This window comes from Neofelis nebulosa, chromosome 3 (genome assembly GCF_028018385.1).
Source record: "Neofelis nebulosa isolate mNeoNeb1 chromosome 3, mNeoNeb1.pri, whole genome shotgun sequence".
Taxonomy (NCBI): domain Eukaryota; kingdom Metazoa; phylum Chordata; class Mammalia; order Carnivora; family Felidae; genus Neofelis; species Neofelis nebulosa.
The window spans coordinates 195,975,037-196,001,130 of NC_080784.1; the positions used below are offsets into that span (position 1 = coordinate 195,975,037).

The 26,094-nt window shown below is 45.4% G+C and overlaps 1 protein-coding gene across 2 annotated transcripts in view; it reads right to left on the minus strand.

Moving 5' to 3' along the window:
- The window catches only part of C1QTNF7 (C1q and TNF related 7), a 111,287-nt gene extending 86,522 nt beyond the window's left edge, over positions 1–24,765 (minus strand). The window contains exon 1 of one of the 2 annotated variants that reach the window (XM_058723064.1): positions 24,588–24,765. Coding sequence is in view for 1 of the 2 variants with exons in the window: in XM_058723060.1 (XP_058579043.1) it covers positions 24,262–24,289 (28 nt within the window). In the remaining variant the exon portion in view is untranslated. Of the gene's footprint in view, positions 1–24,261; positions 24,541–24,587 lie in introns of those variants that run through there. The other variant, XM_058723060.1, reaches the window with a different exon arrangement.
- Positions 24,766–26,094: the final 1,329 nt, after the last annotated feature.

The window sequence follows — 26,094 nt, forward strand, 5'->3', positions numbered from 1 at the left end:
TTTGGGGAAGTTTGTGTGTCATTTTTTTTAGCCTTTATTATGTGTGAAATTATTATCATTCAAGACTGCCCATTGATTGTAATGAATGCTAGAAAAACAATGTGTCTTCTTACCGTGTGGATACTATTCTGTAGTAAATCCCGTTGGTATTATCTACTGATCATTTCTTTTCCACGAATTCCCTTCCCCCTGTAGAGGAATCTAATAATCAATTATTGCAGCTATAATACTACTCCCAAATCTCAGTGGTTTGTAACAACAAAAAACATTGATTTTTTTTTTTTCTCGCTCATGGCAGGTTATGAAACACGCCCAAGACCATGCAACTGGTAATTGATGAAGCCTAGATTCATTCATTCAATGGATATCACTGAGTCCCTACACGAAGAGACTGATAAGGCACCAAGCCAAAGACTGTTTATGCCTTAGCTGATGAAATGACAAGTAAAAACAGTGTCATCACAGTTCTGGAGAGTCAATCAAAAAGAGAGAACATATCAAGTAGGAAAGATTTGACGTGATCTAATAGAGTCAGCAATGCTATGTTTGCCAAAGGTTGGGGTATATGGGTGCATAGGCCAGAACGGTAGCCATAGTTAGATCATAATAAGATTAATTAGACAATGCAAATATAAAGGCATTCCAAGTGAAAGCTGGCACTGCATCTCTAATTTCAACGGAGAGAGAGGACAGAGAGAAGCGAAACATTTGAAACCATTTTTGAGTGTCTACTCAGTGCCAGGCATTGTTACATGAGAAAAATTCACATAGCAATCTTCTGAGAACAGTGCCTCTCATTTCACATTTTATATCTCTGTGGATATCATTTTCTGTATGTCTAAGGCAAGGATAGTGTTATTTGTTTTTAAAAAACTGTTTAATGTTTATTCATTTTTGAGAAAGAGAGAGAGGGAGAGAGAGAGAGAGGGAGGGGCAGAGAGAGAGGGAGACACAGAACCTGAAGCAGGCTCCAGCGATGCGGGGCTAGAATCCATGAACCATGAGGTCATGATGTGAGTCGAAGTTGGATGCTTAACCGACTGAGCCATCCAGGTACCCCAAGGATAGTGTTCTTTCTTTCTTTCTTTTTAAATTTTTTTTAATGTTTCTTTATTTTTGAGAGAGAGATAGAGAGTGTGAGCAGGGGAAGGGCAGAGAGAGGGAGGCACAGAATCCAAAGCAGGCTCCAGGCTCTGAGCTGTCAGCACAGAGCCTGAAATGGGGCTCGAACTCATGATCTGTGAGATCATGACCTGACCTGAGGTCGGACGCTTAACTGGCTGAGCCACCCAGGCTCGCCTAGGGTTATTTCTTTCTTAGCTTTGTCTTAGTTTGTGCCTGACACACTGCAGGCCTTCAGTGAATGGTAGTTGTCTTGAAAGTCTCTGTTAGTTGCTTCCGAATGTCGATCTTGCCCTTTGTTTGTACTAACAGATTTTTTGTTTGAGGAGGCAATGTGACCACGTAATGCCCCCCTTCCCAGACTCTCTGTGGCTAGGGAAGGCCATGTGGCACCCCCAGTCGGGGCCAGAATATGTGAGCAGAGATTGATGGAAGAGGTTGCTGGGAAAGCCTCTTGAAGGAGAAAGACAGGTGTCACCTGTTCAGTTCTTGTTTTTTGTATTTTGCCATTCACCAAGAATGCAGTCATGACATTAATATAGACATCTTGTGATCATGGCAAACACAGTCACATATCAGAACATAAGAGCAGAAAGGAACCTGGGTCTGATGACATTGAAGCCATCATACAAACCCTTGACTGCGTAGCTCCAAACTAACTTCATTGTAGATGAGAGACATAACCCCCGTTGGGCCGGGTCACAGAAGCTGGGTTTCTGTTGCATGACGTCAAGCACATTCCCTAACTGATACAGCTCTACACCACATTTCCATCATCTTCTCAATCTGAAATACTTTCAGATTTGTGTATAATGCCTCGTTGTTGCAAAAGATTTGGCTTCTTTCTGAACAAACTTTCTGGAATCATTCATTTTTTCTTTCTAGATGAGGCATTGTTTGGCCACAGTATAACACAGTGCTGCCCGAAAGAAAACACCAATTAAACATGTCTTTTTGTTTTTTTAAACCAACCATCTAGCACACAGCCATGATAGCCTGCAGAAACAACTCCGACCTAGCCACGAGACTGCCGAGATCGAGCTTGCCAAGCCATAGCAACATCAGAGAAAACAGAAAAATCAAAAGCGTCCCCTAAATAAAGGACATCCAGTGGAAGAGATATAGCACAGAATTAATGAGGTTTTCACTCTTGAATCCTGTAACTCTAGCAGTGGAGTTTGGTAGGAAAAAAAGCGCAGAATGGTAGGGCAGAGAATCCAGGTTCAAATCCTTATGGAGTCACTGATCAGTTGCATAATTTGGGGCAAGTCTTTCCGTTTGCTGAGGCTTTCGTTCCCCAGCATGCAGAATTATGACAACAGCAGCAGCAATAGCAACAACAGTAATAATACAACCTACTTAGAGAGTTGATAGGAGGAGTAAGTGAGGTGACGTACGTATGGGACCTGTAAACATCAAAATGTCACACAGGCTTTCGTCGCTATTGAGAGGTGAAAAGATATGGCAAGTGTGGAAACGGAGATGCCGAGGGATATACGGACTGTAAACGGTCTCTTGAAGGTTAGCGGTGAAGGTCTTTTATGGGTGTGATTGTTTCTTGCACACATCAGTACCAATCATTAATGGCGGAGGGAAAATGAGGGAAGAAAACTAGCATTTTGGAGCACTAATTATGATCCTTCAGTGTTTTACACATATGACCTTTAATTCACTGGAGACGTGCGTGAATTTCCCTCCACAAATCCTCTGAGGTCAGAGCTTTTACGTTTTTGTGAGTGAGTTGCCCGGATGCAAAATTGGTGGGATGGTATGACCTGGGCACTGAGATCGGGAACGTGGACTCAGGTAGTGCACGTGTGGGCCCGGGGCCAGGCTTCAGGGAGGGGTCTGGGATCTGAAGTTTGCTTGGTGGTCACTCACAGAGGAAAAGATGGGAGTCTTCCTAACCCGAGGTTCAGGAGACTTAGCCCTATTTGTCAAGACGGGAAGAAGAGAAAGGAATTTTCTAGCCACTGAAGACGTCACTCAGCTTCTCATACACACACCTGTTAGGGGACAGTGAGTGCCAACGTTTTGCTGTATGGCTGGCGCTGTGCTAAACATGCCCGATTATAAACTCACTCGTCTTCACAACAAGCCTACAAGGTAGGTACCGTGGTTATCCCCATTTTGCAGACGAGTACACTTAGGAATACAGTGGTTACATGAGTCGCTCAAAGTCACCCAGTTGGATTGGAATTGAGACAGCCCGGTCCTGGAGCCCTAGGTTGCGATGATGCTGTTTCACCCGTCGACGGGGAGAAATAAGGCAGAACATATGTCAAACAGCTGGGCTGTAAATCTTGAAGGCTCAGCTCCTCAAGAAACTCAAAAGAGTTCATGTGTTTTTTCATGAAAGAAACTCTGACCAACTGCTCTCTTCATTTTTTCAGTGAATTAAAATGGAGCCACCTACTCATATGTAGCTGTGTCTCTCCTCATTCTAGTGCGAGATTTAGGGATTTGGGAAGACATCTGGAATTTATTTATGCCATTTGGATTTTGAAACTCAATATTAAATTCTTATAATGAAACAGACAAAGAAGTCAAAGTAGACCATATTAGTGAAATCTGACTACATAGGGCATATGTTTGCAAACTGGGCTTTAATGTCTGGCTAAAATATTGCTCCAAATACCCTGGATCATTCTTCTCAGAAGGTAAAAACACATTTCTGGAATCATTTTGACTTTCTGTCTATATGACAATGGAAAGAACTAGATTTCATGGCTTTTTCCTCTCCCTCAGATAAGGTCATAAACGGTGTTAAGCGTTTGCCTATGCTGACGTTAAATATGGCACAGAGATAGTTAGAAAAATATCACCTTGACTTGTCCCAGTTTTTCATTTGGATCATGGGGAGACACCATGGGTTCCAGAGGCAGGCAGCCTGGACTGGTTTTGCCATTCATGAGTAGTATAATTTTGGACAATCTCCCCAAACCAGTTTTGAAACCTAGAGGATGTCTCGAACAGAAGGTGTAAGGTGGAAAAGAGTCTTAACAAATTGGGTGAATTTTAGATGGTTCATATTGGCCAAAGTGGAATATGTTGTGTGTGCGGCTTGTTAGGGGATGAACCCCAAGAGTTGAGATCATAAAAGGCCCCATGTCGCAAGCCAGGGTGGTCGGACTTTCTCCTGAAAGCAATAGGGAACACCAGAGTTGTTTTAATTTTAATCTTTTTATACACTAATCAGAGCTGCTTTCCTTTATTATGAATGCCGTAGCTTATTGTAGAAAAAATAGATAAGGAAGGAGGGAAACACTTGAAATTAAACCTTCAAGAGCCTGTGTTAACCTCTAGGGAGTGTTTTTCTTTACCCCTGGGAATGTAGATGAATGCTTTAATAAAAATGTAATCAAACCATGCCCACTCTTTTATAATCTTTTTTACTATTACGATTATATAAATACCTGTGTGAGTCTATGTAGATTTGCTCAGTGTCTCCTTCATGGCTACGTAGTATTTAGTGGCTATATGGATGTACCCTAATTTCTTTAATGTTGTTTTATTCTTGGGTGTTTAGATTGTTTCCACATGGTGGGATTGTAAATCACCTGTAATAAACATCCTCATGAGTAAATCTCAGTATTTCCTTAGAATGAATTTTAAGACATAGAAGGATATGCTTATTTTAAGGAATTCGGTACACATCGCCAAATTACCCCCCAGTAAGGTTGCTGAAGTTAACTGTCCTTTAGGCAGAATTCGAGGCTACTCATTTTATTCTAGCGCCTAAGTAAGTGGGTGATAGCAGTTTATTGCTGACAGATTAGAGCAAGAAAATCACAAAGACAGCGGAAATGAGGAAATTATGAAGGATGAGGGTGTCTAACATGGGAAATCGCTGTCTTGGAAGACGGAACTGGTAGAGTCTTCAAATATTTGAGAGACCACCGCGTGGAAGGAGGACTGGCCTTATTCTGAGCAGTTCCCAATGACAGAACTAGCATCAATTCAGAAAAATTCCAGAAAGAGAGTCTGATTCAATAGGAAGAAGATTTTCTATCATTTAATGCTAAAATGTGCAAGAGGCTGTTGTAGTATCTTGGAAAGCTGTCTCAGGCATAATTCCATTTTGGGCCTCTGCCCTTTCCAGAAAAAAAAAAAATCCGACTTCACAATGGAACTTTTTGTTTTTGGACAACCATCATGTCCTCTGGGCTACATTCTTGTGGGTCTTAGATATACACTGAGTTGGTAGGAATTGACCAGAGCTCTGATAGGCTAACTTGAAGTGTAAATGTTACGTATCGTATGTGTATGAATCGAGTTTTAGATACGGTCTCAGGCTTTGTGTTGGTAAATTCGCCTACTTGCTGAAATTTATTGGTGACTGCAAATCAATACTCAACGATGCTTTCATGGTCATTTGCAGATATGCACAGAGCAGCAAAGATTTGAGTGCCTTGGTGGGCGTGTTTCCAGCTGGGGTCAAACAAGGCGATGTATTACCTTCCTCTTTTAGTCCCTCAGGCTATAAACAAGTATCCTTTCAGCTGTCTGTTTAGTGCCACATTTTGGACACTTTTAGGTTTTTCTGTTTTTTTTGTTTTTGTTTTTTTTTTTTTTGGTGGTGATTTTGCTGTTCAAATGGGCCCCAAACATAAAAGTTCCTTCTCATGTTCCTCAGCACAAGAGGGCTGTGAGATGCCTTATGGAGAAAGTAAGATAAGCTTCATTCAGTCATGAGTTACGGTGCTGCTGGCCATGGGTTCAACGTTAATGAACCAACAATATGCATTAAATAAAGTGCCTTTAAACAGAAACACATGTAAAACAAAGTTGTATATTGATCTACTGCTGAAAACACTGTGACTAGAAGCTGGCAAGACCCTACCCCTGTGTTTTCCCCAGGAGCAGGGGTTCAGGACTTGCTAATTCAGTCTTTGGAATGACTTTGCATAGAACGTAACTACTGCAAATTGCAATAATTGACTGTATGTGTTTTATTTTGACTTTTTTTTTTAAAGTTTATATTTATTTTGAGAGACACAGAGACAGCGTGAATGAGGGAGGGGCAGAGAGAGGGAGAGAGAGAGAATCCCAAGCAGGCTCTGCACTGACCATGAAGAGCCCAATGTGGGGCTTGAACCCACAAACCGTAAGGTCATGACCTGAACTGAAACCAAGAGTTGGATGCTTAACTGACTGAGCCATCCAGGCACCCCTCGACTGTATGTGTTTTAAAAGACTGATGGATTATTTTTTTAAGTGTTTCTTTATTTATTTTGAGAGTGGGGGGCAAGAGGCAGAGAGAGAGGGACAGAGGATCCTAAGCAGGCTCTGGGCTGACAGCAGCGAGAGCCCAATGCGGGGCTTGAACTCATGAACTGGGAGATCATGACCTGAGCCTAAGTAAGACGCTCAACCGACTAAGCCACCCAGGCTCCCCAATCTGCTGTTTTGTCTGGGGTTTAACTGATGATGTGAATCAGCTGCTATTATTTCAAAATCAGAAAGTAAATCGAGTGGTCCCCAGGGCTGCCTTCTTTGGGTGGGGCAGTAGATTCTAGTTTCTCAGGTATTCACAGGGTTGCAACGTTCATTCGATCTGCCTGGCCCCACAGGTGTTTATTTAGGACCCGGCTCACTGCTGTGTTAGCTCCTTCCTTCTGCTATGATGCCGTCACTTACATTCCTTAATCTCATCCTCATGTGTTTATTGCTATTCTGCAGCTGAATGAATTTGCCCAAGGTCTTCTGGCAAAGCGGACTAGATGTTCAATCCTAGCTTTCCAGCCCCTTTCCCCACTCAGTCTTCCTGAATTTTTACAACCTGTAAACAGCATGGTCCCATCACCTGCCCCAAAGCGAGGCCTCGCCTGGATATTCCTAATGCATCAGTCTCTGGACATTGCTCCGACAAAAGCAAGAATCTAGCGGTGTCGTGCCTGCATACGTGAGCTGGGGTGGAGTGAGGAAGCAGTGTCTCTCTGGGACACAGTCCTCTAAGTATTAACAAAGTTCAAGTGAGCTCTTCGCATTCTGACATTTTTGCTTTGGGGCCCATACTTTAAATTTGGGTTCTAGAGCGTTGGGAAAAATTCTTTAGGAGACAACCACATTTCCACCCCCCCCCCCCAAATTCTTTAGGAGACAAGCTTATCTTGTCTTCCCGCTTTCTAAGGTCAACATGAGTGTATGGGGCCTCCTCCATTAGCGGGTGGGGCTGGAAGAGTTCCTGGAATTCCTGCACTGTCAGGATGGCATTGCCATATCAAAGGCCACAGGGTTGAGCCCATTGGACAGGAGTCCATAAGGATGTCTTCTTCATCCGGAATAGGACACATCAGAGCCCAAATGCTATTCAGACCCTTGGCCTTGAGAGTGTCATGGAATCCTTCTGAGGAAAGTTCTCCCTCTGGCCTCTCCACTTTCCGTCCCTCTTCACACCAGGGCCAGGCTAATCCTAAAATTCTGCATCCCACATGCCCCCCTCACTCAAAAGCCTCCGATGGGTTCCCCAGTTCGTTGAGAACAAAGTCAGCATTAACTCTCCTGTACTGAGTTTTTCCTGGTTTGATCCCGTCCAAATCTTATCCAACTTTTATCTCACTACTTTTCTTTCCAGAACATTTTTTCTCTGATCTGTGTAGGGCTCCTTGGCCTTCCCCATGGATTCCATATGCAAGCCTTTTCTGCCGTTTTTCCACTGGACACGTGGGTCCCATCATTCCTTCAAGACCCTGTCCAGGCTTCTCTCCTTTGCAGTTTGGGACTTCTGAGCCTCATTTTCCCCAGTTGGAAAGTGGGTTTTAATGAGGGTTAAGTGCACACAACTAGCCTTCCAGAAAACAGCTGTGGAGGTGGAGGGGCTCGTGGTGCTTCTTCAAGGAGATCCACAAATACTGGGATGTACCTCGACTGAAGCTTTAGACACACAAAACATGAACTTCTTATTTCCAAGGATTAGAATTGATACAGGACCTATAGATTCATTATATAATATGTGTGTGTATTCTCTCTCTCTCTCTCTCTCTATATATATATATATATACACACACACATATATATATAAAGTCACCATATATACATATATATACACCATATATATTCACTATATATATATGAATCTTCTAAGAGATTCATATACCAATGAATGTATGAATCTTAGAAGATGAATATATACATATATATTCATCTTCTAAGATTCATACATTTGTTGGTTCAAACACATTTTGGACAAATAGTAGTTTCATTCTGGAGCTCATAACTCAGCTTCTTTTTCTTCTTGGTAAATGGAAATAATACTGAGGAGCTGACCGGGAAGACTGAATGAGATCATGCTTGTCTAACAGTTAGGACATAGGGCACATATCAGACACACAGTGGGCACTCAGCCAATGCCCATCTTTCCTTTATTCTGATGACTTCTATAATCAGTTAGGGATATCAGAGACAGGAATGTTGTTCTCAATCACCACAAAATCCCTAAACTGGTTCGGTCTGAGACACAAGCTCTATTTGAGGTGTTTTGTGTTTTATGGGTATATCACACGGCTTCTCCCAAATTTTTCTTAGACTCACTTTTGAAGAAAATCTGAAAATGAGAGCCGAAAGAAAAATGCCCAGCCAGTTCTCCCTTTTATGGGCATGTTGGCAGTTTTTCTGTCCAAACCAAACAGTCTCTGTTATGGTCTTACCCAACTTGATTCGCAAAGAATCCAAAACTTGTCCTGGAATGAACTTGCTGGCCAGTTTCTCTTAAAATACGGTTATATTAAAACATTTTTTAAAAAGGCAACACAAAATGTCACTGGCTCTTTCATGCAGACACTGCATCAGCAGTTTCCAGGCTTTTTGATTGGAAGGGAAAGCAATGTCTTGCTCAGTCCTCTGTCGGGGCGCAAGGGATAGCTAATAATAATATGTACAGATGCTGGCCCAAGTGGAAATCATCTCTTTGACACAGATTACGCAGCTATTTGGAGATAATTTTATATATGTTATTAGATTTCATTCTCCTCTATGCTAATATTCCGGAAATCAAAGCAGCCCTCTGGACCACATACACCTGGACGTACTGAAGGAAAGTACTGCTTGCAAATACACACTAGTCAGTTTTCAGGGGTAATCGAGGGATGCGGAGATTTAGTTTCCGCAAGCGAAGGCAGCCAAGTGAGCCGACATGTGTCGCATGATCCGGCAGGCAGAGGCCAGCAAGCACTGCACGTCTGGGGAATTGGGCAGATGGCAGAGAGGAGCCATGTTGAGCGTGGCTGTTTTTGTCTGAATGCCGCCGCACCTGAGCTCAAGACGCTGCATTTGCAGATCAGTGTCAGTTGTGGGCGATCCCCATTCTGGCTGCTCCCCCACTACCTCCCTGGGCACCCACGTCCATGATGCCACAGACCTCGTCCCCGCCCCTCTCTCGCCCAGGCCCTCCGCAACCTATAGACTAGGTGCTGCAGCCTCTGGTACGTTTTTCACTCTTAAAAAATTCTTTTCTTTCAGAGGCCCCAGTGCCGGGACGTTACCTTTCAGATCGTCGTTGCCATTGTGTGGATTTCGACGGAAGCACGCAGCTAGCTCTCCAAGGATTGAACCTGTGTTTTATCCGGTGGTGCCACAGCAGGGCGAGAAGACCCAGGGGACTTGGGGGGTCCTACAGATCCAGGTTTGAAGCCTGGTTTTGCCACCCACCGACTCTGGGCAAACCACCCACCCTCTCTGGATCTCATTTCCTCACCTGAGGCATTTCCTCATCGGTAAAATGGCAGCACTCTACAGGGTTGTGAGGCTTCAGGGAGGCTGTGAGCCTCCAGTGACATGTTTGACCCACAGCAGAAAATGTAACAAGTGACAGTTAAAACAAAACAGGTCGTAGTGAGGTGTAAAGCTGCCGGGCACACTTGGTCTGCGATGAACCTGAAATCCTCCAGATGAAATTGACCGGATCGGTGCACATATTTTTTTCCGCTATGTTCCAAAATTTAAATTGCAAGCACACACGATATGGTAGGCTCATCTCTGGCTCAAGTATGTTCGGGTCTCCCATGTGCCGAAAAGGAAGTATTTTGCTTTTGCTAACTCCTCAAGCTCTGGTCCTCACCCTTCCCTTCTCTGTTCCAGCACATGTGTTGAAGGACCGAGCCTCCCCTGTAATAGGCTCTTCCTCCTTGTGTGTACAGCAGGCTTTCTGTTTCTGCAGTTCTCCTGAAAAGTCTCTCCAGAGTTTAGAGAGTTCCCAGTGTGCTGACACTGCACGGACAGCATATAGCCTTGTCAACTCTGCAGCTTCCCCGTCTGTTGGACACCGCTTCCTCTAACACAGCGGTTCTGAATCTTGGCTGCACATTAGAATCACCCTGGAGCGGGGGGAGGGGGGCTTTAAAAATTATTTACTTCTGGATCTTAGCCCCAGAGGTTCTTAAGTAATGGTTTGGGGTCCAGTCAGGGCGCCGGGATCTTTCAAAGCTCCCTTGTCGATGATTAAGGTGCAGGTAAGGTTGAGAACCACAGCTTTCCTCTCCCTTTCCTTTATTTATATAATATTGCAATATTATATTTCCACTCTCCCTTTCCTTTATTTATATAATATTGCAAAGCTCTCTTTCCCCCCTGCTTGCCAGACACTTCCTCTGAGTCTCTTTCAGGGTCTCTTTCGAATCCTGTTTACAATGCAGTCTTTTGAGTAAGGCAATTTATAGCTGGAATTGTTGCTATAGTGTTGCTAAAGGAAACCTGCAATTCTTGGTTAGTCAGAAAGCTATCTCTGAAAGAGATAGGGAAGGAAGGAAGGAAGCAAGGAAGGAAGGAAGGAAGGAAAGGGGAAAGAAGGAAGGAAGGAAGGAAGGAAGGAAGGAAGGAAGGAAGGAAGGAAGGAAAGGGAGGGAGGGCAGGAGGAAAGGAGGGAGGGAGAGAGGGAGGGAGGAAGGAAAGGGAGGGAGGGAGGGCAGGAGGAAAGGAGGGAGGGAGAGAGGGAGGGAGGAAGGAAGGAAGGAAGGAAAGGGAGGGAGGGCAGGAGGAAAGGAGGGAGGGAGAGAAGGAGGGAGGAAGGAAGGAAGGAAGGAAGGAAGGAAGGAAGGAAGGAAGGAAAGGGAGGGAGGGCAGGAGGAAAGGAGGGAGGGAGAGAGGGAGGGAGGAAGGAAGGAAGGAAGGGAGGGAGGAAAATCTTATACTTTATGATCCAAACAACTTAATAACCCTGTATATCTAATGTTTTCTCTTCTATTGCATTTCAACAGAGATACCAGGAATATTAATCTTAGCTCTGATCGATTGAGCACCATATTATATCCTCACAGAAACTTTGATGAGAAAGATACTATTTTCCTCATTTTTTACAGCAGGGAAATGGCCACGGGAAGAGTTAGTTGCCCCAGAACACAAGCCTAGAAAATGATAGAGCTGCTATTTTAACTCGGATCAAATCCTCTATGGATTAAGAATCCTAAGTAATTGATGCCCAGTCTTGAAGAACTGCTTCAGACATCCTTCCTGAGGGAGATATTCAAATACCTGAAATCAGTCTTGTGTCTCCTGCCGGTTTGCCCTTCTGCACGGTGGGACCCCACAATCCTTCTCTGTGTTCTTTGTTTTTCACACTCCTCTTCCAGTCACCCAAGCCACCTCTCTTCAGCTTGACAATGGCCCTGTTGACACGTGTGTCCAGAATCTAATAGAGCAGTGATAGCCTCAGACACTAATCCGTTTGGGAGAATGGCCGGGCCGCTAACAACACAGAAAGTTCATTGATGATGGTTCGTTTTCTTTCTTTCTTTCTTTCTTTCTTTCTTTCTTTCTTTCTTTCTTTCTTTCTTTCTTTCTTTCTTGTTTATTTATTTTTGACAGAGAGAGAGAGAGAGCATGAGTGGGGGAATGGCAGAGAGAGGGAGACACAGAATCCGAAGCAGGCTCCAGGCTCTGAGTTGTCAGCACAGAGCCCGACGCGGGGCTCGAACTCACAAAATGTGAGATCAGGACCTGAGCCGAAGTCGGACGCTCAACCGACTGAGCCACCCAGGCTCCCCTGATGGTTCATTTTCTATGTTCCGCAGAACATGTTGGAAATGAAGGACTAGGTTTTCAGTGGGAGGGAGCGGCCTGAGGTGGAGATAGGGTCTCTCTGCGGATCTCAGAGGGAAGGTAACGGTGAGAGGAAAGAGCACAGGATCAGAAAGATGAGGAAAATGAGTGTTTTCAGGGGAATGTTGGAAGGACTCAGAGAAACCTTTCTCTTTCTTCCTCCTCCTTTCTCCCCCCCCCCCCCCCCGCTTTCTCTGATGCTTTTCTCCCCAAACCACCCAGGTGTCCTTTGAACCTGCACTTGGCAAGCTTTCTGATTCACCACAGATTGCACATTCCCTCCAGCAACACCATAGCTGCAACCTCAACTACCCATTGCCTTAAGGATAAGATTTTCATGTGTTACAGCACAAAACAACATTTAAATAGGATGTGAGTGAGATTTTAACACAACACAGCTGTGGAGAGCCAGTCCTGAGAAGTGAGCTGACATGTGGGGAAAGACAGTTGTTCCAAGGCCTGACGGGCTCAGGGCAACGGAAAGGGAGGTGGCCCCCATTTCTGCAGTCCGCACCCTGAGCACACCAGAGAACGCACGAGTCGCTCGAAGTCTGGAAAGATTGGGTTCGGCTGCCAGGAAGTGAAATTTCACTCTCAATCACAGTCTCCAGATCAGTCCTTGTGGTTCGCACATTTTGTCCCTCCTTCCTCTCATGGCTTTGATTTTCTATTTCCACGTAAACTGCTTCATTCGCCCTTCTCTTTGAATGTGCCTCAAATCCTGTGTGTGTGGGGGGTACACTGACATTTATGGGGTTTCTGTTGTTTAGCAGGCACTGGGCTAGGCACCCTGGTTATGGAGGGCGCACACACAAACATGGAATGTAGGCTTGAAGGGGATGTGTGAAGAGGGCGAGGAGAAAATGGGGTGAGAATGGGATTTTGGAGAAGGTGATGGCCGCAGCGAAAGAGAAGGCAAGAAAAGCAGAAAGAGAAGGCAAGAAGGCAGCAAAAGATGGCAAGAAAAGCAGAAGAAGGGAGAAATAGGCAGAGAACAGGGAAGGGGAAGGAGGTTGGGAAAGGGAGAAAAGAGAGACAGTGTGGTCTGAAAGAAGTGTGTGATGGAAAGGGAGCTGGCCGGGTGAGGCAGGCAGGCGGGTGGGGGTCAGAGGGTGTGGGCTGGCAATGAGGGCTGGCAGAAGAGGAGGAGTGTCCATGGAAAGGGTTTGGGGTGTTAGGGCCTTAATGATGTCTGCCGCCATTCATATGTTGAAGCCCTAACCTTCAATGTGACTGTACCTGGAGACAAGACCTTTAGGGAGGTAATTAAGGTAAACAAGGTTATGGGGATGGGCGCCTAACCCAATAGGACTGGTGTCCTTATAAGAGATCTCTCTCTCTCTCTCTCTCTCTCTCTCTCTCTCTCTCTCTCTGTCTTGTGAGGACGCAGCATGAAAGCTGGTGTCTGTGAGGCAGAAAGAGGGTTTTTGCTAGAAACCAGCCCTGCTGGGACCTGGCTCTTGGACTTCCAGCCTCCAGAACTATGAGAAGAGAGATTTCTGTTGTCCAATCCCCAGCCTGTGGCATCATTCTGTTACAGTGGCCCAAGTGCACGAATACAAGGGGTAGGAGATTGGCGGTTACCACAACAGTCCAGGAGAATTAGCATTCACCTCAACCTGCCCACTTCTGGGGTGACCTGTGTTTTACACTTCCTCTTCTGATCCAAAAGACACAAGGGTCCAAGCTTTGTTGGCCAGGGGATTATATGCTCATGTACGGATGTGTCACTGCTAACCGATGGGGAGGCTTTGGTCTCATTTGTAAGAAATGGTAAGCAGTATCAGCCTTATTAGGGATGCGGAAAGGATTCCAGAAAGCCCTACCACACGAGAACCTTCTGGGCAGCAGGTGCCCTCGTTTAAGTATTGCCGTTAGTGTTGCGCATGTCTGTGTACATGTTTATTTAGGAAATTTCTTGGAATAGCGAAGGCTCTTGAGATTTCCCACACAACAAGAAAATGGGAACTTTGTTTCTGTCTCTAGATTACAGTGAGTTGCACCATATGAAATTGCCATTTCTAAGGGTCAAAAACCTAGCAAGTGTGTGTTTGTTTTTTAAATGTTTATTTTTGAGAGAAAGAGAGTGAGAGAGAGAGAGTGTGATCAGGGGAGGGCAGAGACAGAGGCAGACACAGAATCCGAGGCAGGCTCCAGGCTCTGAGCTGACAGCTCAGAGCCGGACGCGGGGCTCGAACTCACAAACTGTGAGATCACGATCTGAGCTGAAGTCTGATGCTTAACTGACCGAGCCACCCCGGCACCCCGGCAAGTGTTTCTCAAAAAGGAACATCTCACATATAAATCCAAATGTATGGATTTTTTTTGAAAAATCTGAAGATCTGACACCGTGAGGCCACGTTGTCCCACGGACACAGCCCACTAGAGTGGAGGGTGTCTGCCCACTTCAGGGGGAGCATGATGTCCTAGGTCGCCAGGGTCTCTGCCACACGCTTATTCAGTCATGCACACTTCCCGTGAGGTCCAATAGGTAGCTGTAGCCCTTGGCTTAATGTATTGATTCGAGCTCTGCTAAGGTATTGCTGAGAACACTGAGAAGCGGGTGTAGTCTCTTTCGCAGGCAAAAGTGTTAGAGCCACAGTGTAGAACCAGGTGAGCCAATGGTGAGCACAAACCATCACAAGCCACACACCCGAGGCCTCGACCCGTCACATCAAGCCCAAGAGAGCCAATCTGGATTTTATTTGTCACTCTGTTTTGACAGCGTCATGGCAACACTTTCGTCTCGGCTGAAGTCCTTTCCCTTGACACCTTTCATTCACATACAAGTCTATTTACTGAGTTGGGGGTGTGAATTAGTTTCTCTTGCTTGGACTTTTGTTTTAATTCCCTATTAGTTGTCAGTTTGGTGAGAAGGAGTTCCGTAAGACAAGGAGGACGAGGGAAACATTGAATGACTGGCCAGAAATACCAGGTGCCTAACAGTAACAAAAATTTGCATTGCCTTCCAGCATGCGTACCTTTTCTAACATCTCACTAGAATATTTCCAGTGAGTCCGGTGGGATAGGAATATATTATTCCCATCTTCCACGATGAACAAACAGAGACTCAGAGTTCAAATAACATGCACAACCGGGAAGGGTTAGGGCTAAAAATGGCACACAGAGATCATAGTTCCTGATTCTTCATTTTTTTTTTTTTCTAGTTAACCATGAAGAGAAGCAAGACCATAACACGGGTCAAAATAGCCCTTGCGACAAGTAAGTGTGAAAAATAATCTGAGCGTTTTAGATGGTCTTTTTATGAGATGGGTTCACTAGCAAAGCTGATGCAAAATTTAGCATTGAGGAAAACAGAGTGTTTAAATCAGAGAGCGTAAATTAGTCTCCCTGCAATTGGGGCCGTCAGGCAATATGCAGAGTAGTAGTTGGACCAACTCTAGAAAGCCCCTGATTCTCCCTTAGAATTCACTGATTTCTTTCTACAGTCTTTCCTGCTAACCCTAGAGTGAGTTCAGATCCTTTCTCAGTGCAGGACTGCAAGTAGTCACCTTGCATCCCAGGAAGTTGACATGGAGTTAGCCCAAGACGTGAAACTTATCTGGAATCTGGTGTTCAGGTCTGGAGGTCTGTTTCCAGAGGGTCACGGGTATCCTCTGTGAACCCCATGGTGTCCAGGGGGAAAGCCCTCCCTGTAAGTGCAGGGAGACCCGGGAGAGGGTGGGAAGGCACACAGGGACACGTCTGAGTATTTAAAATGCTAGAGAAAGAGCTGGACGTTTCCTTGCTACTGCTAAAATGCAGAACAAGGACTAATGGAGAGACGTTAATAAGGGCCAGATTCTAGGCAGAAAAAAGAAGAACTTCCTGCTGACCAATGGTGTTTTGCTGGAAGGGGCGGCCTTATTAAGTGTGAGATTTTTGTTACCAGTGGCATTGAAGCTGGAGGTGAGATCTGTATTGTGAATAAATTCTCAAAGTCTGAATATCATTCTGTCTCAGCCTCAGGGACAAACAGGGGCACGAGCAACAGTTGGTGTGATATTTTAAGGGCCTGGCACATAAAACCATCATCAAGAAATGAAAGTTTTGGGGCGCCTGGGTGGCTCAGTCGGTTAAAGCGTCCGACTTCAGCTCAGGTCACGATCTCGCCGTCCGCGAGTTCAAGCCCCGCGTCGGGCTCTGGGCTGATGGCTCAGAGCCTGGAGCCTGCTTCCGATTCTGTGTCTCCCTCTCTCTCTGCCCCTCCCCCGTTCATGCTGTGTCTCTCTCTGTCTCAAAAATAAATAAAAACGTTAAAAAAAAATTAAAAAAAAAAAAGAAATGAAAGTTTTTGTTAAGTTTCCAGATTATATTGGAATCATATAAAAGTGCCACTTTGGTAGGTATGGAAGGGTTGAAGGTCAGCAATTTTATAGGATTCAGCGTAATTCACACAAAGGCAAGGGAATGGACTAGATTCTTCGTTTGTTTATTTATTTGTGAGAAAGACGCAGACAGAGTGTGAGTGGGGGAGGGGCAGAAAGCGAGGGAGACACAGAATCTGAAGCAGGCTGCAGGCTCTGAGCTGTCAGCACAGAGCCCTACACGGGGCTCAAACTCACAGACCGCGAGACCATGACCTGAGCCGAAGTCAGATGCTCAACCGACTGAGCCCCCCAGGTGCCCCTGGACTAGATTCTTTAGACCTATATGACACATAGAGAAAAGGGGTGCCTGATAAACTGTGGACTTCACTGTGCAGGCATTGGGTTGCTCTGGGTTCAACGGAGGCTCCCCAAAATTCCATGGTGAAGTACCTCAGAATGTGACTGTATTCGGAGGTAAGGCCATGAAGGCTGTGATAAGGGTAAAAGGAGGCCCGGGAAGGGGGTCCTAATCTAATTCGACTGGTATCCTCCTAAGAGGAGCAAATTTAGGCACACAAAGAGATACCAGGGCCGCACAAAGACCAGGTGAGGACACAGGGAGAAAACAGCCCTCTGCAAGTCAAGCAGAGAGGTCTCAGAAAAAACCAAACCTACTGATACCTTGATCTCAGGCTTCCAGCCTCTGTGAGACAAAAATTCCTGCTGTTTAAGCCACCAGTCTGTAGTATTTGGTAAACTTGGGTATATGGGGGGCAGGTGGGATGAATGTGCACAAGGAGGGTGGTCCAAAGACAAATTTTCAAAGGCTCTCCAAGACCATCCCGACGGATATGGTCTCTGTTGTGAAGGAAAAGAGGAGACGCTAATGATCCGAGAAACTGATAGAAATTCACCTGACATAAAAGGGTGGTAATAAGTTCAAGGGATCCCTTGACAAAGATTCCAGTGATGTCCAATTAGATTTTAGAGCGAAATGGGATAAAAATCACTTCATCAAGAGTCTTTTCTTAAAAAAAAATAAGATTAATGGTGCAAAAAAAACTGAAAAAAATTATTTGCCACCTTCAGAGGATGAGCTGCTTTGAGGATGTTAGCGATTGGCAAGGCCACCAACTGGTGTCTTACTGATGGCTCTCAGATATCATTAGGTTACATCTGTAGGATGTGTTCTGAGGCTGCATAAACTATGGCTATTGGCAGATGAAAAGTCTGTTAAACTGCAAATATTTAATGCTATTTTATAATTAGCCCTTCATTAATTAGGACTAATTCCCTCTCCTTGACTTGGAGGTAGAGATGGACGAACATGGGTTTAACCCTTCTTCTGCCTCTGTGGTCCTGGACGAGCCACCTTACCCTGGTCTCGTCTTTCCGACAGGAGTACGTCTGACTCCACGCTGCCTACAGGTGTATGACAAGCTGGGGCAGTAAATCGTTCTATGGGATTATTACTATAGTGAGCGGAGTCATACTATGTTCATGGTGAAAAAATAATCTTCATTTAAAACAAATTTTAGTGAGAAAAGGCACCTGTCCAGAGCAGGCCTCTAGACTGCCAGAAAGAAAATAGGAATCCTTTCCAGGAGTCCATGTGGCTGAGTGGACAGGGTATGGGTTTTGGAGACGGGCACAAATTGAGTTTAAATACCTGCTGTACCTCCGTGTGCTTGTGGGATCTTAGGTAAGCTGCTCACTTCTCCTCATCTGAAAAATGGAGATATGGACACAGTATATGTAAAGCATTGGCGCATGGTAGGTGCTTCACAAAAAGGCTCTCTTAAGCGGATCATAATAATACCTCCTCTGGTGACAAACTTTGAAGGAACCACTTCGTCAGTTACTGGGGCGTGCATTTCACTGATGATTGTTAAACACCTATAGGGTGAGTGACAAAATAACTTTATTTGTGTTCTCCATCCCCAGCTTACTCCAAGAATGTGGCCTGGTCCTTTGTGTGTCCTTGTTTCAAGATTGTGCAGAGCAGGAGGTGGAAATTTCTTGACAACAATGCCTGCTCCTTTATTTTCTGAAAGTCCAAATCCAAGAGAATATGCTGGGAGAGGGGGAGTTGGGGCACCTTTGAGACGGGATCCTCACCCTGACCTGGAGACTGGGAGCCCGGGGATGGGTGCATGTGTGAGAAGCGGAAACGCTCGCTCTGGGTGGCCCAGGATTGCTCAGACACCAGGTCCCTGGACTGGATGGTGATCCCCAGTTGGAAAGCAGAATCCACAGACATCTAAGAGACAGGCAATTTATAAGAGTGGGCATGACTGCTGTGAAGGAAGCCCACCCTGGTATTGGAGGTTGTGGGGACAGGAGCCAGATAACTTTAGAAACTGAAGTTCCTGCTGGCATGGGCTCGGGATCAGGTTCAAGTTGAAAATAAGAAAGTAAGTTGAAAATAAGTTGAAATAATAAGTTGAAAATAAGAAAATCAGAAAATAAGGAAATGTGACACTTCTTGGAGACCTGCGTTTGTAAACTGAGTCAGACCTGCCATGGCCGTAAGGCAGCAGATAGTCAAAGATGAATTAATTCCTACTGTCTGGAAGCTGACCACCTCTTTGGGAGCTGGAGGTCACACGACACCTATAGGAGTAACTACCATTTGGAGCCCCGAAAGGTCCTGACGTTGTATGAAATGCAGGACTCCGCGGTCACCGGAGGTAGGCAGCTGAATGTTGCAGAAGGCACACGGCCAGGATGATGGATAAATGTTCCTCCCAAAGGGATACGTTGAAATACACCCTCCCCCAATCACTGCGTGCCAACACCACTACTATGTAATTGCCACGGCTGTGAACTCACCAAACTTTTGCACACCCTCAAGTTCTCTTGGAAATGTGCCTGCTTGATATGAAAGAGCAGTCCGGAAAGGTGATTGAATAGGGAACTATACAGTTAGTGGTTTTCATAAAGTGCTTGGCAGGCTACCTCCATCGAGTTTGAGATATCAGAAGGCCCTCGGAGGTCAATCAGCTCCTCTTGTCCCTTCCATCGTCCACTCCCTCACATTTTACAGGCTTGAATCCGGATTTAAGAAGTCCTTGAGGCTGCTATTCAGAAAGTCCACTAGGATGGTCAAGGCCGTGGTGTAAACAGTTTAAGGGGACTGGGTCCAAGGAGCATCTCCGCCCTTTAACTGCCGTGTGACCCCCCTGCTGCTCTTATCTCTTGTCTGGACAAATCTCCGCTTCCTAATTGGAGATTTAGTCTCTGCCCCTTCTGGACCCTGATTAATCGTCTTAAATCATAATCCGAATGAACTCCCAGGGAGTTACTTTCTTGTTTACAAACTTCTAATGATTATTCCATTAAAAAAATCTAAACTTTGTGGTTTGGCGTTCGAGGCTTTCTATGATCTCGTTCCAACAAAGTCTTGCCCTTCTTTTCTTTTCTTTTTTTTCTTTTTTTGAGCTCATCTCCCCCAGCTCTCTATTCATACACTTTATTCTGCTAAGGTGGCTTTCCTGCTACTCCCCATGCTTTCCTGTTTCATGCTTTTACTAATATTCTTGCTGCCTGGAATACCCCTCCTACCAATCCCTATGCATCCTTCAAGGCCAAATTACATACAGCTCCTCTGAGGAGTCTTCGCTGGGTGAGGGATACAGAGCCCTCGATGGGGCTGAGTTTGAGAGTGTATTCTGCTCCTTACTTCCTAGGACATCTCAGGCAGGCTACCGAATTTCTCTATGGCTCCGTTTTCTCATCTGTGAGATGCACAAGCCCACACCCACCGTGAAGCCTTACGAAGGGCACATGGGCCGGTCATACTGTGGAGTACTAGGCCTAGTCACTTGTACATGGTAAACATCAAAGAATGTTACGCATTACTTTGATTATTCCAGGGAGCTGAAGGCTCCTTTGCTGTGAGCTCCCACTCCCTTTGAGCTCCCATAGTCCTTCTTGTAAATCTAGTTTTGCGTTTACAAAATTTTTTATGTTTATTTATTTTCGAGAGAGAGAGAAGGACAGAGGTGAATGGGAGAGGGGCAGAGAGAGAGACACACACAGAATCCGAAGCTGGCTCCAGGCTTTGAGCTGTCAGTAGAGAGCCCGACTAGGGACTCAAACTCACAAACTGTGAGATCATGACCGGAGCCAAAGTCAGCTGCTTAACTGACTGAGCCACCTAGGCGCCCCATACTTTTGCATTTTCGATATTGGAACCCACGTGTTATTGTCCCCATGGGATCGGTAACTCCTTGAAGGTGGGATCATGTTTCGGTTAGCTTGTGTCCTGTGCATTGCCCCCTGTGAGGTATACCCTCAAACCACAGGCAAAAGCTGACCTTTTAGGTGTAACATTTGGGTATGACAACAATTTTCTTGGCTGTCCCTTTTCTCTTCCCTCTAAAAGGTGACCATATTAAAAAAAAAAGTTGATTTCTTTAGATATGAGAATCCCAGTTGTGGGGCTTTTGTTTCACACAAATATGGAAGACAGTGTGTGAAGAGGCCAGTAGAGTAATCTCGGGAAACGCATGCTCTTGAAGGCCCGGTGGCCTCAACCAACTGGATCAACTCAGCCTCGCCATTTTCCAGCAGGCATTCCGTATTCCATGTTTTGTGCAATACGCCTTGCGGGGTGGGGGTGGGGGGACATGGTTTTCAGTTCTAATGAAAACATTAGATTCTTTTTTTTTAACTTGATTTTTTTATTTTTTATTTTTTTTAATATGAAATTTATTGTCAAATTGGTTTCCATACAACACCCAGTGCTCATCCCAACAGGTGCCCTCCCCCATGCCCATCACCCACTTCCCCTCCCTCCCACCCCCCATCAACCCTCAGTTTATTCTCAGTCCTTAAGAGTCTCTTATGGAAAACATTAGATTCTAATGACCCGCTCAGGGAAAGACAGAGGGGGCAGTAGGAAACTGAAATGTATGTGAAGTCCTGCAGTAAAGAAACCAGCTCTTAACAGCTAACAAGAGTAGCTAACATTCACTGAGCTCCTATATGAGGAGAATTCCTTTGAATTCTTTAACTTAATCTTCCAAATGCCTTAGCCCCTTTAAGAATGGATGTAATTATGATCCTCACTTAACAGATGAAGAAACTGATGCTCGAATGGTCCAAGTTCTCACGGCAGTTAAGAGTTAGGGCTGGGATTTGAATCAGACCTTTGTCACCCCAGCACCCGAGTTCTGGTCCACTGTGGTGCACGGCTTTCCACATCCTTGGATTTGCCTGATCACGAAATCCTCTTATGAACATCCCATCAAAGTGTCGTTCCTTGGGATGAACTTTGGGAAACAGAGCCTTGCCTTCCCAAGCTACTTGGTTCACGGGAGGAGCCACGAACTTTGCACTTCTGCACCTTTGCTCACTGACCTCTGCCTGCATGCTTGACCCCCTTGTCTCCTGATCTTTTACTCCTCCTCCAAGGTCTAGTTCCAATGCAACTCTGTGAGGAGCTTTCTTTGATGTCAGCGGGTTGATGTGCAAAGCCCTTCTGTGTTCTCCAAGTGTGGTCTGTCTGTCTAGGGCCATGTTCAAAGAGCCTTGGTAAAGTTTCTGGCACAGAGTGGACACTCAGAGCTTAGTGAATCATGATCTTCCCAGCTGCTCTGGGGGGTTGATTCCTCAGCCTGGGGCTCTTCAGACTTGGGGGTGTGATTGTAGCTGCCAACCTGGGCTGAGTCTGGCTCCGAACCTTCCCGGGTTCGGACAGCATGGTTCCTGAGCTGCTTGGCAGTTCACTGGTTAACACCGTCCTCCCTCTGTGCCTCGCAGATGTTGCCTCTCCCCAGCGTCTCCGAGGTGAGGAGCACGATTAGGTCACCTCGGCCTCTCATCAGTGTCCTTCTGGGGACAACCCTGACCTGTCCTTTCCAGGGTGTTGTCCAGGTTTCATTACAAAGCCCCCCAGTGGCTGTGCCTCAGATGAGTCAGCTGGCCTGGGGCTTCATTAGCAACGCTAATTGCCTTTTTGTTTTTGTCTTCTTTGGGCCTTCTCAGGCTCAGAGGTGGGGCCTGGCGGGCCTGGCTTCCAGAAATGCCGCCAGCCTCCACGAGAGCCCATGATAGGAAGTCCGCGCCCCACTCCCCAGCAGCCACGTCATGCCACACTGCGCATTTCTGGGCCGCACCCTTCCCCAGGGTGCACTCAGGCGCCATGCAACTGCTGGCCATCCCAGCTCCCCGGCTGCCTGTGATGAGGTCATGGGGTGGGGTCCTGGAGACCCCCCCCCTCCAAATAGGGTGGGGGCTTCCCCAACTGGCCTGGGACTGGTGGAGAGGAGGAGATGGTAATAATCTTGTTTGTCCAACCCGCTGCTCCCTCTCTTGAGATTGCATGGCCGGTGTGGACAGAAATGGAAGGAGGAAGAGAGAGCCGGGAAGACACGGGGAGAAGGACAGCAGGGTGGCAGGCACGGATCCCTCCCTCCACTGACAGCTGGGGATGGAGAAAGGAGCTGGCAGTTTCCCTTGACCACCTTGCAATGATCTAGCTGCCGTCTCTCTGCTCACAATGTCTTTCTTTTGATCTTAACCTCTTTCTTTTCACTGAGACCACAAAAGGTAGGGGAGGCCACCATAATCCACTTTACATAATCAGAATTTGACACAGAAGTAAAAAAAAAAAAAAATATTCCAGAAACAGGGCAGCAGCTGGTCCGGCAAAGCAGGTAGAGCCCTTCCCAACCCAAGCACGCTTCCCGGGGCAGAGCCTCGCCTTCTCACCCAGGCCTGAGGGGATGTCCGTCCTGCTTCTGTACCAGTGGGTTGCGTAGACTGAGCTTGCCTAGAGGCCCCAGACCCCTCCATCTCGGTCCAACCCACGGGGCTCTGTAACCTCTGCCTGTGAGTACATATGTGTGTGTGGAGGAACGAACGCACAGCTCTGTTCAAATCACAGCCTGCTGGAAGAATTTGGAGTTAGATCTCTGTGGATAGCTAGTTCTTTGCACCTGGAATTCTGCCTCAGAAAGATGGGAAATCTGATAACAGAGACTTTCCCAGGGAAATAGGAATAACACACAACACATTTTTGCACCTTTCTACCTCAAACCACAGCATACTTCCCATAGGACCAATGCAATAGAAAACCGAGGAATATCTGAGTCTCTCTGCTCCCTACCTGTATCTGAGGCACAGTCGAGAAGGCACAGCCACCCTACCCAGACACTAGCATTGTCAGTCAACGACAACCGGAATGCACAAACTTGGAATTGGACTTTTTTTCTCCCAGGACATAATAGCTGTAACATCCTCTCGCGTCGTTACAAAGGAAAAGCCAAGTGATTTATTTAACTTTTAAAACCATATTCTGCAAAACAAGTTTATAAGAAGTCATAGTAACCACACTTAAGAGAATTTTTGGAAAGATATTAAAATCTTCCCTGGGAATGGTTTCTGAGTTAATAGAAAGATCACAGCTCCGGAAGTTGACTTACATACAACCGGACAAGAAAACACGGATCCTCTGACCCGGGCAATAAATGAGCCCATCACCCCACTAGTGAATGTGGGGTGTATCAGGCTGGAAATTCGGAGGACCTGCGCACATTTTCTGAGAGAAATGACATTTTTTCAAATAGTCAAAGCTATTTCACAGAGGTTTGGGTCAAGCGGAATAGAAGGCAGGAGAAGGCATGATCGCTGAGGTTTTCCAACCTCTGATTTATCATTTGTTGACGTACTTTCTACAAGTTCCCCCCTTCTTTACAAGTAGCTGTCTTAAGTTCTTCCAGTATATATTTTTGACAAAGGCCAAACAGGAGGGAAAAAGAGAAAAAGTGCAATGAAAATAGGAGCTTACCTTTTCTAGGCGTTGCCGCTATCAACATTTCCCCCAAGACATGAGGCTTTCTTGCTTTGGTTGTCCCATGAATTTAGAAACCATTAAAAAATTGAAAGCAGGAATATGTGTATATTATTCGAAGCCGCTTCGAAACAATACAAAAAGTAACTCGGTGAAAAATAAAGTGCTCTTCTGAGCACGAGAATGTGTTTGAAGCTTGGAGCTCATGCTGTTGCATGAAGTTTTGCAACTGTCTTTCTCAGTTTAAACAACCTCCTGCTCCTCCCCGCCACTTGCCAACGTCTATAATTTAAAGCAACTGCGATCCTTCCCATAATACTCACATTTCAAAGAGCTTAATATATACGCTCGTTAGGCAGGAGTGGGAGTGGGTGAATTTCTTCCGCAAGCTCCAGACTGAGGCAAACGAGAGGCAAAGGTTTCAGGTATCTGAGCAATTCTGTTTCTCTCTTTTATCCGTAGCTCTTCTCGCTGTGGTGCTTGAAGCTGCTTTGCCTTTTCAAGCGGTGCCTTGAGACCAAATGGCATCACTTCACTGGATGCATAAAAGCACATAGGAAGTTTCTGTCTCAACTTATAGAACGGTTACTCCTGGTGAAATTAGGTTTAGACGTCAGGTTTGCTAACACAATTATTTCCACGCAATTCTTCCCTAATTTGTCTGCTTGAAAATGTAAAATTAGTGTATGAGATGTTTTCATAAAAGGGAGAACATACCTAAAATGACGTCATTCGCATCGGGCTTATTTTAACCTGCATCCTGAATGTGAATCATAAACTCCAGGAGGGATATTTACTTTTCAGAGTGTGTCCATGCAGCGGGATATAAGTCTTGTGGCATACAGTGTTACCGATTTAACTCGTGCCACCACCCTTCCCCACCTGCCATGAAACACCCACGCGACCGTGCGCGCACGCGCGCGCGCGCACACACACACACACACACACACACCCTGAGCATTTGTGATTTCAAATTATAGCCAACTTAAAGTGAAAATGATGATTTAAAAAATATCTATAGTATATCTTAAAGCAGGTCTCGCTCAGTTCCCGAGAGATAATAAGTCCTCAATAAATACATGCTGCATGAATAAAGTATCATTTGGGTTCACATCATTCGACAGTTTTGACAATTTGGGTTTGCACTGGGGAGGGATATGTCAAAGCTTATGCAGAGAGTAAACAGGACAATGTGTGCCCTTGCCAGACTTAATGAATGGTTATTGTATAGTAAAATCTCCTCGATGAATATAGAAAACATTAGTTAAATAAGTAAACCATTTGGTGGAGAATAGAGATATGGACACAGGTGCAGTCTATTAAGTATGCAATTAAGTATGTAAACTTACATGAACAAATTACAGGACAGAAACCTCACTCGTTATTTTAAAACTATAGATTATTTTCCACTGTTTTTTGACTCACCTAAAGGAACTGTTATGCCATAGACAGAGGATGATACCTCTGACTGAAATAGCGCAAAGACAGAAAGGATCTACAACTGCAGGGAAGCGGTCAGGTTTCAGATTTTCTTTCCTATGAAAGCAGAGAAAAAGGTTGAGTCTATTTTTGCTCTGGCTACTACTGAAGAGATGTCTATAGGCACGAGTACAGGTAGTGTCCCGGACCTTGATCTATGATTTTCCAGTTTTGTGACCTTGAATATGCACTTAATTTCCTTAGGAATTTGTTTGCTTAATTGTGAAAGATTAAATACAAATATGCTAAATAACCTAATTGTATAGAGACACATAATGCTGCATTTATTCAATGACCGTTAACTAAGCACCTCACTACGTATGGGTCACTCAGCAGGACCTATTGTGAGTC